Raw genomic sequence first — 14,966 nt, forward strand, 5'->3', positions numbered from 1 at the left:
TATACCATTCACTCTCTCTGCCCAACCATAGGCCCCATGGGATTGAAGGAAACCCCCCCAGTGTAATTTGCCTAATAAGGTGGTGGTTGTAGTCCTGTTATATTCAAATGTCTGGATTCCTCTTTAAGATCACACATGTACTTCCAGGAGCAGTTTGGTGTAGTGCACTACTATTACTGTTAACCGTCTCATCATTTCTTATCACTCATCCCCTCCCACTTGTGACTGTATGACTGTAAATTTATCGCTTGTATCCTTACGATTTATATTGACTGTTTCCTAGTATGATTTGATTGCCTGTTTGTACCCTATGACTATCAAGTGTCATACCTTGATTCTCGATTCTTGATGAATGTATCTTTTCTTTTATGTACACTGAGAGCATATGCACCAAAGACAAGTTCCTTGTGTGTCCAATCACACTTGGCCAATAAAGAATTCTATTCTATTCTATAAAGCATCAGGCTACAGACTGGGAGACTGTGAATTCTAGTTCCATTTTAGCTACCACAGAGGTCTCATTCTCGCGGCCCGCAGGCCAATTGCGGCACACAAGACGATATCCTGTGGCCCCCACCGTGATATGAAAGTATAAAATTTGAGGATATTTTTTTAACGTTTTGTGTGGAATCCCAGCCTCACCCAGACTCTGCCTCCAGCGGCCCCCAGGTAAATTGAGTTCGAGACCCCTGAGCTACAAAGTTATCTGCAAGGCTTTGGGCCAGTCAGACTCTCTCAACCCTAGGAAGATGGCAATTCCAAACTACTTTTTCCTTTTGTATGTTATGAGTGTGCGTACCTGTGTTTTTCCATATATATATATTGGCCAAGTGTGATTGGACACACAAGGAATTTGTCTTTGGTGCATATGCTCTCAGTGTACATAAAAGAAAAGATACATTTGTCAAGAATCGAAAATCAAATCAAATCATACTAGGAAACAGTCAATATAAATCGTAAGGATACAAGCGACAAATTTACAGTCATACAGTCACAAGTGGGAGGGGATGAGCGATAAGAAATGATGATAAGATTAACATATATATACACATACAAATAATATTGTATATAGATATAAGGTGACCAACTTTTTTACAATGAAAAGGAGGACACAAATAAATTGAAGAAAAAAAACAAAGCCACTTGTGCACGGCGCACTTTTGCGTGCGGCACACTCGCAAAACAATTCTCCTGTGTGGAGCGCATGTGTCTCATAATCGCATCTCGCCGCACTGTACCGAGCCTTGACGAATAGTCATGTCAAATACGTCATATCACACACAGCGGATCGGATCGGCATCGATCAAATATGGAAATTTACAGATTAGTCTTCAAATATCAAAAAGGAGGACATGTAGGAGGACACTTTTTGAGGGAGGACTGTCCTCTCTAAAGGAGGGCAGTTGGTCACTTTAATAAATATTTATAGTAAAATGTGTGTATACATGTACATATACATAAGTGTAGAAACACACACACATATATATGCAAATTAGATACGAAGTCGCAGGGGCAGGATATACATTAAATTATAAATAAATAAAATTAACTAAACTTGTGTCCAATGGGAGATCAAGCCTGTCCCCTAGGGGGCGGGGCCAGAAACGGCCCTCCTCTTAAAGAGAGTCTTTTGTAAAAACAACACCCCCCGAAAGAAGCGCAGTGTTCTTTGGTTTCGCATTTTCTTCCTTTCCCTCCTTGAGAGACGAGAATTTGCCAACGGACAGATCGAACGGGTACTATTTATAAAGTATACGGCAATAATTTCCCTTATGGGCTCGCGTCCAACGTAGAGAAGGAGCCCAAAGAAGGAAGGGCCATGAGCGAGAAAAGAGACGAGCCCGGACCTTCCCGGCGTCTCTATGGTAACATTCCTTGCGACGTCATTGAAACACTGCACCAATTGCATCCCGATCCGGAAGGGAACCATAGAGCCGAGACGGAAAAAGCCCTCGCGATGACGGAGCTTCCGGCGACGACCGTTCTTTCCTCTCCCCCCCCCTCCCATTTCCGGCTGCCGGCCCCCTCTCTTCCCGTCACCAGGAGGCCAGGCCGCTCGCGTGGCCTCCCCCTCAACCTTCCTGGGCTCCCCCTTCGTCGTTGCTTCCCCGGCGACTCCCTCCTCTCTCCCGACCGGCGCCATGGCGATGAAGCAGACCCCGCTGACGTGCTCCGGCCACACGCGGCCCGTGGTGGACCTGGCCTTCAGCGGCATCACCCCCTACGGCTATTTCCTCATCAGCGCCTGCAAGGGTGAGCCTGGAACGGGGGGGAGGGGCGCCTCGGCCTTTGGCCCGGAGCCCCTTTGCGGGGATCGCTTCCTCTCCGGTCCTCCCCCAACCCTCCACGGAGCTCACCCAAGCCTGATCGGGGCCGCTTTCCTTGGCTAGGATCGAGGCACTTTGCTTTGGGCACCGGCAGGAATTCTCGGCCTGGGCCCGCATGGGGCTACACCCCAAAAAGTGCTTTTTCCAAAAAAAGGGCAACTGGCCTTTTCTCTCTTCCCCCACAACCTCCTTTGCAAACGTTTCCCTTCTCATCCACTTCTCCAGTGGAAGAAGCTCCTTGGATGAGAAGGGAAACGTTCTCAAAGGAAGAAGGGGACAAAAACCCCAACAAAATCCAGTTGCTTTTTTGGGGAGGTGGGGAGAAAAAAGCACCTTTGGCATCATCCTGGGTTGGATGATGGAGAATCCCACTAGACATATGGGGCTATATAGTCTTTATGGGGTCAGTTTAATAATCAATGTGGATGGTGAACTACAGGTAAGTCCTCGACTTAACAACAGTTCATTTAGTGGCTCTTCAAAGTTGCACCAGCACTAAAAGTCTGTGGAGATTCTCAGTCCTCCAGGTCATGGTGGTCCCAAAGGTACTTTTTCCGAAGAGGCAACTGGACTTTCTGGTTTTTCTTTGAAGATGTTCCATTTCTCATCCAAGAAGCTTCTTCAGCTCTGACTGGATGATGGGGAATGGAAGGATTTATACTCCTTGCAGACAGCTGGTCATTTGCATTCTTTTAGAGAGACATTGAGGCCACTTGGAGGTTTATCTGTATCCTCAGGGTCACCTGAGTAGTGCAAATGGGTGTGGAGCCTTCTTGGAACTGTTGAATGGACTGTGTTGTAGACTGGAGATAGGTGACGTCTAAAATATATTGGTTCTGTTTGTCTATTTGCCAAAAGTGGTTGTGTGGCTATGCAATAAGCAGACAAGCTGCCATATGCTGAAATTCTTGGATCATAGCTGGAAAAAAAAATGACCCAAGGCAGTTTTTGTAAGACTTTGCCAAACATTAGAATTCCTTATTCATCTACATGGGACTTTATACTACTGGTAGTCCTCAACTTAACAACTATTCATTTAGTTAATGGCACTGAAAAAGTGACTTACGACTGGTCCACACATGTTACAACCATCGTTGCATCCCTACAGTCACGTGATCAAAATTCTGGTGCTTGGCAGTTGGAAAATATGACGGTTGCAGGATCACCGGATCACCATTGCGACCCTCCCAGACAGCTTCCAATAAGCAAAGTCAGTAAAGGAAGCCAGTTTTGTTTCATGACCACACAATTCACTTACACAATGATTCACGTAGCAAGCGTGGCAGAAAGGTCATAAGATCAGGCGCAACTCATTTAATCGCCTTGCTTAGTAACAGAAATTTTGGCTTGACTAAACAGGGGTTTTTAGTCAAGGATTGCCTGGTTGCTCTGTATCCTCTTTCTGAATTTACAAATACCTGTAAACAAATATATGCTGTGTAATTGAGATTGTCTTACTTTTTTTCCCCCCCTCCGCAGATGGCAAACCTATGCTTCGACAGGGCGACACAGGGGACTGGATTGGAACATTTCTTGGTCACAAGGGAGCAGTCTGGGGAGCCACGTTGAATAACGATGCCACTAAAGCAGCTACAGCCGCTGCAGATTTTACTGCGTAAGTGAGAGTTGTTGGATAAGGAAATACTTGTAGCAACTTTAAGCTTTTATCAGGTCTCAAATCATTAAGTCAAACAGTAGCTAGATAGCTTACAATTTAGGGCAGGGGTCTCCAACCTTGGCCACTTTAAGATTTGGGGACTTCAGCTCCCAGAGTTCCTCAGCCAGCAGAGTTGGCTAAGGAACTCTGGGAGTTAAAGTTCCCAAGTCTTAAAGTGGCCAAGGTTGGAGACCCCTGATTTAGGGTAAAGGAAGTCTGTATCTGGAGCTTTCTGAAAATACCATGTTGTTAATGGAGTCTTTTTTTGTGTGTTTGTTTCAGCAAACTCTGGGATGGTGTTTCAGGAGATGAACTCCTCACGTTGGCTCACAAGCATATTGTCAAATCAGTGGACTTCACTCAGGTAAAATATAGTTTTGTCTGTCTTGATTTGCAAGATTTTGAATCTGCCTTTGCTTTTCTCAAGATGGTCAGCATATCACTTTTTTTACTATTTTTTTTAGCTAATAAGATTTTAAAAGGTTCGGCATATAACCAACTTTCTTAATAAATGACAATGCTAATTTTCTCTTCTAGGACAGCAATTACTTGTTGACAGGTGGACAAGATAAATTGTTACGTATCTATGATTTAAACAAGCCAGAGGCAGGTGAGATTTTTTTAAAAATTCCTATGAATCAGTAAAATGAATACCAGAAGTTGCAAATATTTCTGTGCTAATTTGAAGGCCCAGCAAACCGACTTTTTCAACCTGGTTTTAATATTTTTTTTATTTGTAATGGCCAGAATACTTGAGAGTTGGGGTGTCAAACAAACAAATAAGAAAACTGTGGTTAAGAAAAACCACAGATTCAGACAAAATGCGTGTGAAGTCTTCAGTTCACCCCCCCCAAAAAAAAAAAAACCAGAAAAGGACAGACTGTCTGTGGAGATTCTCAGTCATCCAGGTCCTGTTTTTCCCAAAGATGCTTTTTCAAGAAAAAAACTAGACTTTCTTTGTTTTTCCTTGAAGACAGTTAGCGTCTCATCCAAGAAGCTTCTCCACTTTATAACACAGTCCTTTCAGCACTTCCAAGAAGGCTCCACACCCATTTGCAGTACTCAGGTGATCCTGAGGACATAGATAAACCTCCAAGTGCTTCAATGTCTCTGTCATGCCCCTGGTGGAGACTGACTCTGAGGGAGAGGAGGAACAGCTGACAGGGAGTGGAGGTGTGGCTCCGGAAGTTGTGGAGGAGGCTGGGGAAGGGCAGAGGCTGGCTGAGCAGTCAGAGGAGGACCCAGGCCCATCCCCTCTCCATCCTAGGGCTCGCAGAGAGGAGAGGATAAGGGAGAGGGCCTTGATCCTCTTCATGGGCTGCAGCTGTGACAACTGAATAAGAGGACGGAGGTGAGTATGGGCAAGCGCTGGAAACAAAGCGTGGAAATATCTCTAGTTTATGGTTCCTCTCTGAGTTTGGCATCCTTCCCAGTATGTGTTCTGATATCTGTGGACATCTTCCAGCCCTTATGTTGCCTGGTTTGTGTTGCTTTTTTCCTCCTTCTTGTAACTGTATGGGAGTTTTTTGTCTTCAGTGAAAGATATTTGGAGCTTGGAAGCAAAGTGAAGGAATAAAAGGGGCTTCACCTTTTATTTTTTTGTGACTGTTTATTTTGTATCCCACCCTGGGTCATCACAGTCTCTCTAAAAGAATGCAAATGTCCAGCTGTCTGCAAGGAATATAAATCCTTCCATTCCTAACCGTCCAGTCAGAGCTGAAGAAGCTTCTTGGATGAGAAGCGAAGTCTTCAAAGAAAAACAAGAAAGTCCAGTTGCCTCTTGAAAAAAGCACCTTTGGGAAAGGACAGAATATGATCCTGAACTTCATTGCAAACCCACCCCACCCCCCAACTTTGAACAGCTAATTTTGTTAACGTTATAAATAAATTGGATTGCCTTTTTTATCATAATATCAGTGGGATCTTAGGATAGGAGTCCATGGCCCCACTCAGTAGAATAGGCAAGGGAGGGAATGACAATGGCAGAATGGGCTTATAAGCAGGGTAAATGCGTGTAGTCATCTAAGGAGGATTTTTTAGGCCCAAAGCTGACAAATGAATCAAGCCCCATGAAGTTCTGTTTTTCTTGTATCTTTCATTGTATTGCATGGGAATATCCCAAAATATCAGAACCTGCACTGTCCGCTCTAATATACAATAATTACTTCCGTTATTTTTATCTGTTAATCACAAATATAAATGACAACCACAGTGAAATGTATGAAAAGAGCTTTTCATTTTAAATACAAAATATCTCCTTTTCAGAACCTGAGGTGGTCAGTGGTCACACGTCTGGTATTAAAAAGGCTCTGTGGAGCAGTGATGATAAGCAGATCCTTTCAGCAGATGATAAAACAGTCAGGTAAGAAGCAATCGGTCCCTCTTCCCTTAGTGCTATATGAGAAATGGGTGGTGGAGCCATCCGGTTATCATCTTCACTATAAAACTACGTTTTGAATTTGAGCATACATGCTTGGCTTTCCATACATGGGGCTTTACCATGCGAGTCAATGTCTTTCACTATAGGTAGTCCTGGACTTAAGATTGTAATCGAGGCCGGAATTATGTCGTAAGTCGTGGTGGTCCATTTTATGCAATTGTGTCTGATTTCACGACCTTTGTTGCAGCAGTTGAATCAATGAATCTATTTAATTCAATGACTCTTCTTTGCTGGAAACCAGAAGTAAACACTGGCAAAAAAAACCCCACTCTCCAAAAGTTCCGATCATGTGACCACAGGATGCCCCAAATAGCTGTAAATGTGAGCTGCTTGCCAAGCATCCAAAAGATGACATGCCTGGGAGGGGTGCGGGGGGCAAAGGGGGGGCTGTGGGACTTCCAGAAACGGGTCCTAAGGAGTTCTGGGGAGATGCATTGTAACTTGAACTGGTTGCTAAGCAATCAGTCTTTAAGCGAGGGCTACCTATGCTGTGATTCAGGTTCAATTTGATATCTTCGTGCCCTGTACCACAAAGTGAATTTTTTACTAACTAGCTGGATACCCATGCTTCGCTACGAAACTATGTAGTTGGGCTTAGTTTTAGGGGAAGAAAATAAGGGGGGGAAATCCTGCCTCTGGCCACCAGCATCCATTGGTATTCATGTGGCTAGCGTCCTTTCAGTGTGTGAGAGAGTTGGGGGCGGTTTTGAAACTGAAACTGTATTTGCTGGGTGAGCAAGAAGGAGACAGCAAGGAGCCTGAGCATGGCTTAGCTCAATTGTTCTGTAATAAAGCTGCTTGGTGCTCTGAAACTGAAACTCATCTCCTCTGCTTGTGCTTTCCTTTTGGAGCAGATTCCTTTTCAGGCGGGGAGGGGGAGTAGAACTTCTTAGCATCAGAGCGTGTTAATAATAATATAGGAAGTACTAATGCTCTGATGGTCTCTTCGAAAAATCCTTTCTTAGCACCTAGAAGCCAAGAGGAACAATAAATGCCAAATTTCAAGTTTGTAGGCTTTACGGTTCTGGAGATTTTGTGATGATGCGTGAGTGGTATTTCACTTTTATATATATATAGATAATGAACCTTACTCGGCCCCGCCTCAAATTTCCTCATGGCTGGCACGTATTACACCTTGTAAAACCTCTAGGTGTACCCAGCAGAAGACCCTGTAGCACCGAACCGGCCTACCATTATCAGACCAACTGAGCCCTCCTTGTTAGATTAACCTTTTTATTTGGATTCCAGTATCCCCGTAGTGGGAACCAAGAGCAAAAGAGAGTCTGGGAGTCAAGAAGAGTTGCATACAGCATTTAATTTTAAGAAGCAGGGTACTTGCACATGTTCAGTCTGGAATTAGTTTTCTTTAGAACAGCTGATCTCAGCTCTTTTCATTTTCCTTTCTTAATTTGCTCCCAAATTGTATTCCTCTTATCTAATTTTAAGAAGCAAGTTGTACCATGTTGTGGTTTTACTGGTTGGGGGACAAACAGTTCCTGATATATTGCAGTGCTTTTCAATCTCAGGGCCTTTTAAGATACGTGTGGATTTCAACTCCCAGAATTCCAGCCGGCCATGCTTATAAGCAGAGAATCAGAGCTTTCACAAGTGATCACACAGTACAAATACATCTTTTTCTTTTGGTGTAACAGCAATGACAATTAAAAAAAAAAAAACCACTTGATATGCCTGAACTATACTATAAATAGATTGACAGATTATCGGATTGCAATTATGAATTAATTAAATTTTACTCTTGTCTCTCCATTTCAGGCTCTGGGACAGAAATACGCTGACAGAAGTGAAGGCAATCAATGTTGCCATGTCAGTGAGTAGCATGGAATACGTGCGCGAAGGAGAGATAATAGTCATCACCTACGGCAGGACCATTGCCTTCCACAGTGCGGAAACGTATGTTTGCTTTTAACGTGTGTTTCATTCATTGGGCCAAACAGACAAACTGGTCAAGCGTAGAATAACCTGTCAAGACCTATCATGCCACCAGTCTAAATAATTTCTAGACTTAAATTAGTACATGTATTCAAACTGACTTGTTTTTGCTGAAAAAGAATGTCTAGTTGCTGGTGTGGAAGATATGAAAATGTATAAATAGGATTATAATACCGGTGAAGAACTAGCTGTGTGATTATATTTAAATGACCCTCAGAGCATTTTTTTTTGCTAAAAAAGTGGGTTTCTTATTTCTTATAGTAGTTTCCTGGCCTATGTAATAGTGGCACTCATCCTCCATTGTCTAGGCCAGGGGTGTCCAACCTTGGCAACTTTAAGACTTGTGGACTTTAACTCCCAGAATTCCTCAGCCAGCAAAGCTGGCTGAGGAATTCTGGGAGTTGAAGTCCACAAGTCTTAAATTTGCCACGGTGGGACACCCCTGGTCTAGGCTACAGTGCAAAAGGAACTCTTTCATCACTGCCACTGCTGGCATTTTGCTGGTGTGTGTGTGTGTGTGTGTGTGTTTATCTGTATCTAAGGGGAAATCCCTGCATCTGATTGTAAATGATAACTATAATCTCAAAGGTTTTTATGGCTGGTTCATATTTGCTTTTTGACCATAGAAGATTTTCTTTCAAGGGCACCTTATTTTTACTGTGCAAAATATATATTACAAAAATGAAATCACAGTCCTCTAAAAATTGATCTCTTTTTGCTAACAAGCACTCAGCTTTCTGATAAGTGAGTTTCATTTAAATAAGAATCCCTCCTTATAGTGTTTTCCTCTATAATGTTTTAGTGTTTTGTTCAATATAGGATTTTCTTTTTTAACAATAATCGTGCTTTTTGTTTTCTCTCCATAGTTTGGAACAGATTAAATCATTTGAGGCACCTGCAACAATCAATTCTGCATCTCTCCATCCGGAGAAAGAATGTCTAGTTGCTGGTGGTGAAGATTTTAAACTTTATAAATATGATTATAATACTGGTGAAGAATTAGGTATGTGATACATTTAAATGAACTTCAGGGCATGTTTGGATGAATTTCATGGCTGTTAAAAACACAACAGCCAGCTTAGCTGCTAATTGTAAAAGTTTAAACTTCAGTGTTTGGGGGGGGAATTAGCAAAGCAGTGATAACAATCCTAACTCATAATTATCCAGTTGGTACTGTACTCATATTTCATTCCACTGGACCTTGTATTGTGGCTTTAAAGAGATGATGATGTTTCTCCAACTGCACGTGTTTATATGTGATTGTGTTCAAGTCACTTTTGCATGGCTCATATTGCAGACTGATATATATGTGTGCATGTAGACCCAATTATAATTAGCAGAATACTGTGTGCTCATGTATTTTTATGGGTGAGATAGAGAAGATAAAAGTAGACAAGAGTAAGACTCCTGATTCCTTTTTTCTTATAGCTAGCCAATAACTCAATTCTTTAAAAAAAAGTCACTCAAGCTAGACTTCATCTTAAATATTCCAACACTATTGAGAGCTGAAGCAGTTGCAGTCATGCCATTTGAGGGAAAAAATTTCCTCCCAATGCTATTTGTTGCAAGAATCGGGTGCAATTAAAGGGGCAGAAATATTTTTTCTGTGGCAGGAAAGAGAAGGAAATTCAGTACTCCTGCCATTAGTTATGAAATGTTTGGGCAAGATTTCAGGAGAAGGGGTATTAATAGTCAGTTGTGGCAAAAATAGATTGAAAATGGTGCCTTAAAAAGCCAAAATGTATTCAGTATTTGAAAGCTATTGGTAAAGCTGGATCCTGAGCTTGCAAAAATTCAAAGGTCACAAGCATAGGTGTAATTAAGTTCATTTTGACTGGACTGGATCCATACTAATAAGTCTTTCCCAGCCAATAAAATAGACACTTAGTAGCTCTAATACAGAAAGTTGTTGTTTTTTTAATTTCAGATGGCTTTGGCCAAAGTTCTCTCTCTGTAGTTTTGCTGGAAAAATAGCAAATTTCCCTGTACTAGTTCCATTGAATATTTACCACTCTTTAATTATTAATCCTTGGCCCTGTGTTTCTATGATCCATTGGGGCATAGAGGTAACGGATAATTTATTCATTAGAGTTACATCCCATTCTTTGTATATAGGAGGTCAGGATGGCATATATGCTGCTCCATCCTCCTGTTTTTCCCTACAGCAGCAAACCCTCGAAAATAGGTTGGGCTGAGTGAGAATGACTAGCCCATATTTCCTCAAGAATTTTTTGTGGGAGGGGCAAACTTCAACCTGGGTCTTCCTGCTCCATGTCCAACATCTTAACCCACAACACTATACTGGCCATTTAGATCAGGGAAACATTGATATTGAATCTTGAGTTCCTCATCCTTGCAGTGAACCTTCTGGGAGTTTGTCAGTTATCATCCCTGAACAAGGGTATAAATAATGTTGAGGGTGAGCTGTTATAGTTTTTGCCTTCACTTTTAACAATAAAAAAAGTCTTATCCACATAGTCCCTATCTGGTTGCTGCAGTACCCCCAAATCTCATCTCTTGGGGCCTCCTTAATGTTGCTTCACAAGAGAAGGCAGAATTTTTTGTTTGGAGCCCCATCGCAGGGCAAAGTTCTCTCTTTGTTGTTTCCTTAAAAGCTTGAGCTGCATCCATTCGCATCAGTTCTTCCCCTCGCCGTATTGATGCATTACAATTTCTTTGCAGAATCTTACAAGGGGCACTTTGGGCCGATCCATTGTGTCAGATTTAGCCCAGATGGAGAATTGTATGCCAGTGGCTCAGAGGACGGAACGCTGAGGCTGTGGCAGACGACAGTAGGGAAAACATATGGTCTCTGGAAATGTGTGATTCCTGGTAAGGAATGTCTTTTCTATTGGGACCGAAGCGTTTGCTAACTTGTTTGTTCTTTGATTTACGAGACAATTACTACAGAATTGTACTGAAGCAGAGGCAGTCTTGCGACTTAACGACTGTTCATTCGTTGACTGAAGTTTGCTCGTGAGAAAAAGTGACACAACCGTTGGCATTGCTCTTAACATTCATATGATCAAAATTTGGGCACTTGTCCACTGGCACGTATTTATCATAGCTGCAGCATCCAGCTGCAGGGGTTACCTGGTTGCCAGTTGCAACCTTCCCAGTTGGCTTTCCATAAGCAGAGTGAATGAGGGAAGCTAGATTCGCCTAATGGCCATGCGGTTCACTTAACGACCCTGGCAAAAAGATCATAAAATTGGGCCCGACACACTTAACCAACTGCCTCATTCGGCAGCTGAAATTCTGGTCCCAAATGTAGCCGTAAGTCAAGGATTACTGTTCTGACTAAGGCTTTCCGAGACCGTAATTAAGCACACACTAAGTTAAAACAATTCTTGTTTTTATTTCAACGCTGGGATTTAAGTTCATTCCTACCCTATAATGACTCTCAAACAGTCCCTTGAGATAAGCACCCACCTTTCTTTCCTGTGAAGTGCTGCCAACAACAGAAGTGCCAAATGAACTATAAAAAAACCAACCAAGGTACAAAGTCCACACACAGCTTCAAGGATGAATTTGAACCGAACAAACGACTTTGCTTCCTATGAAGGTTTCTTCATCTTTGCCTGTCCTTTATACCTTATGGGAGGGGCAGTCACCTCCCAGCCTTACTCCTGAGTCGTCCCTTTTGTTTCAGCTGCTTTTGCCTTCTAGCAGCTCTGTGCATGCACACACTGGGAACAGGCTCCCCTTGTTCCTCTGCCTCGCTGCTGCCAGCCTCCGGAGGCAACACCCCACTCCCAGATGGTCCTGGCCTCATCTCTGCATCGGATGCAGGACCCTCGTCCAAGTCCTCTCCAGATTCCCACAATGGTCCCCGTTCTTCCCCACTGTCCGATTCTGCTGCCATCTGCAGCAGGCTGCCGGTGGTTTCTTTTGGCTTCGCTGCTCAGTAATTCACCGTTACTTGATCAGATTGTATATCAGTAAAAGATGGGGCAGTGCGTTTTGATTAAAACATGCCATTAAAATGCTAATCCTGTATTGTACCACTTCAACTGGCCCTGTTGGAGTTAGTGATGCTCCGTATGAAAGAAACAACCTAAAATCATCCTTTGAGAAGAGGCTATGTAGAGGTTTTCCATTGGGCATCAGGGATGGGGTAAACTGAAGGCTATTCAGAAGGAGGTAGATCTAACTGCCATGGCCCCCTGAAATGGAAAACCTTTGCTTTTCTTAGGCCAGTAAATTGTAGCTGTTTCATATCTATGTAAGAGAGTAGATAGATCATCTCAGTTTAAACCAGGCAGACTTAACTGGGAGAAAAACATATGAAAAAGCACTGGACAGTGTTTACTGCCTGGCAGAATGCTGTCTGTTTTGTAAATATTTATAAAAGTGACAAGCTGAGTGACGTAAAGTTGTGATTTTGTGCTTTTCTGATTCTCTTTCTCCAGAGGAAGAAGGTGGAGAGCTGGCTAAGGCTAAAGTCAACCTTCCGGGAACTGCAGAAGAAGAATTAGGTAATGATCGAATGGTAGAATGTAACTACAATCAGAGGTTGACCTTTCGGTGTGTAGGATAATGTAACAAGAACTGAAGATCAGATGTAAGAGATGCCATATGAAATCACATTAAATAGTGTTTCTCAAATTTGGAGTCATGCTCCCAGAATTCCCCTGGCAGTTAAAAGTCCAGCTGATGAAAACTGAGGATTCTCTGTGAAAGTGTGATTATTTTTTATCTCGTTCACATTAAAATATTTTAATAGAGGTAGTCCTCTGCTTACAACAGTTCATTTAGTGACCGTTCAAATTACAACGGCACTGAAAAAAGTGACTTACGACCGTGTTTCACAGTTACAACCTTTTCAGCATTTCCATCATCACATGAACAAAATTCAAAAAAATCTCACAATGTAGAGGAATTGTCTGGAAGATAATATTGCTTGGGCTGGGTGGTGTTGGCTGGATGAACACAAGAAGGACATTCACATTAGCCTACTGACCAAAAGGCCAACTGTGACCAGAATGCTACTTCCGGGAGCAAACAGAGACTCTGTAGACTGGAGTAGATACTGTGTTATGGTGGAATACAGGAATAGCAATACATATTTTTAAATTAACCTCTGCTAAAAAATTAACGGAGGATTTTTCTTCTTTGTTCTTCCCTTACTCTCAACTTGGCAGAAGACCTTGGCTCTGAAAACACAGATTCCATCTATAGCACACCTCCTGAAGTTAAGGCTTGAGCGTCACGGCCGTTAAGGACAACACACGAACTCGTTGAGCTTCGATCCCAAAAAGAAAACAGAAAAAACGGAAAAACAAAACAAAAACCAAGAGCAGTCATATGCAATAGCCTCTCCTGAGGGTGCAAAGAGAACCGAAGGCTAAATAAGAGAGGCAGTAATTGATGAGAATGCATAGGAAAAGGTTGTCAAGAAAGATGAATAGAGACGCACACACAAAAAGTAACGGTTTGGCTGTCTTTTAAGCATTATTGCCTTTTGTTAAGTCTGAACATAACCAGCCGCCGAGATCCTGTTTTTTCTCCAGCGTTAAGATTAAGTCATTGTAGTGTTTTATTGAGGAGAAATGTAACGGTATCTTGGTTAGAGTATGTTCTCTGAAAGTGGGGAAAGGATAATGAAAGGCGGGGGTCATTTGGTTAAATAAAATATTTGTGGTTTAGGGGTTTTTTTTGCCCTCCCACTTTTATTGTACACTGCTTGTTTCCAGATCATCTAAATAAAATGCTCCTACGATGGCAGTCCTAGAAAATGTTATAAAGCATACTAGGTTAATTCATCTGTTTCTGAACAGTACTGAACAGCCTGGGGCTTTGTATTAAAATAAATAAGGGGGGGAAGTAAGTTTTGGGGGTGTTTTTTGCACGATAGGTGGCTGAATACCCTGCTGCTTGAAGCTTGCATGTTGTTCTCCAGTAAAAATTTCATAATTCAAAATTTATCTCTAAAAAGATAACGTGGAGGAGCATCCCTGTATTAATTGCCTCTGGTCTAAATTGTTCATATATTATCTGAATTTACACTATGTAAAAACATACCTACTTAGCCATTGCATTTCTTCTGGACTTTTAAACGGAAGCAGCTAAGTATTTCTATATGATTTTTAATGTTTTTTTTTTCCAAAAACAAACTGTATGTATACATCAAATAATTCAAATTCTGCATAGGAATAAAATGGTGGTTTAAAGAGTCATCTGTATTAACCGGAGAATAAATATAAGGTCAGCCATTGACGTTTATAAATGGCAGCATGTGTTCAGAATATACAATATTATATCCAACATAAAAGGAATACAAGCCTTTTTAGAACAGCCTTGTCCATCCTCTTCTCTTTAGGTATCTGTTGAGTTGCAGTCAATTGTCTTACACCCATATCCATCAGCCATTTTGGCTGGTGATCTAAACAATGCAGTTCAGCAAATCTGGCAGGTTGAATGCTGAGGAAGATTCTAACAGCGTTCTGCAGTACAAGGGGAGCTGAGTATTAAGATTAACTCTGTGACACACTGATTCTTTGGAGGTAGTAAAATACCTGAAACATTAATGCAGTTATGATGGATTTTTCTCCATCTTTAGTGCCATAGGATGTGAAAAAGATAAAAACGT

The 14,966-nt window shown here is 42.0% G+C and overlaps 1 protein-coding gene across 1 annotated transcript; it reads left to right on the forward strand.

The window, feature by feature from the left end:
* The first annotated feature begins 2,023 nt into the window (after positions 1-2,023).
* On the forward strand, positions 2,024-14,553 carry STRAP (serine/threonine kinase receptor associated protein). The gene is made up of 10 exons (XM_026713822.2): positions 2,024-2,253; positions 3,807-3,942; positions 4,267-4,348; positions 4,522-4,594; positions 6,250-6,346; positions 8,198-8,335; positions 9,241-9,377; positions 11,057-11,206; positions 12,787-12,852; positions 13,519-14,553. Exons 1-10 carry the CDS (start codon positions 2,142-2,144, stop codon positions 13,578-13,580), a joined length of 1,053 nt encoding a protein of 350 aa, XP_026569607.1. The 5' UTR covers positions 2,024-2,141; the 3' UTR covers positions 13,581-14,553.
* Positions 14,554-14,966: the final 413 nt, after the last annotated feature.

Source organism: Pseudonaja textilis, chromosome 5, assembly GCF_049901715.1.
Source record: "Pseudonaja textilis isolate UNSWEBS1 chromosome 5, rPseTex1.2, whole genome shotgun sequence".
NCBI lineage: Eukaryota > Metazoa > Chordata > Lepidosauria > Squamata > Elapidae > Pseudonaja > Pseudonaja textilis.

What these genes read in the sequence shown, in the direction of transcription:
- STRAP (XM_026713822.2), top strand. Translation starts at nt 2,142, where the DNA reads ATGGCGATGAAGCAGACCCCGCTGACGTGCTCCGGCCACACGCGGCCC. An exon ending in CCTCATCAGCGCCTGCAAGG is followed by an intron (nt 2,254 to 3,806) that starts GTGAGCCTGGAA and finishes CCCCCTCCGCAG; the next exon opens with ATGGCAAACCTATGCTTCGA. An exon ending in GCCGCTGCAGATTTTACTGC is followed by an intron (nt 3,943 to 4,266) that starts GTAAGTGAGAGT and finishes TGTTTGTTTCAG; the next exon opens with CAAACTCTGGGATGGTGTTT.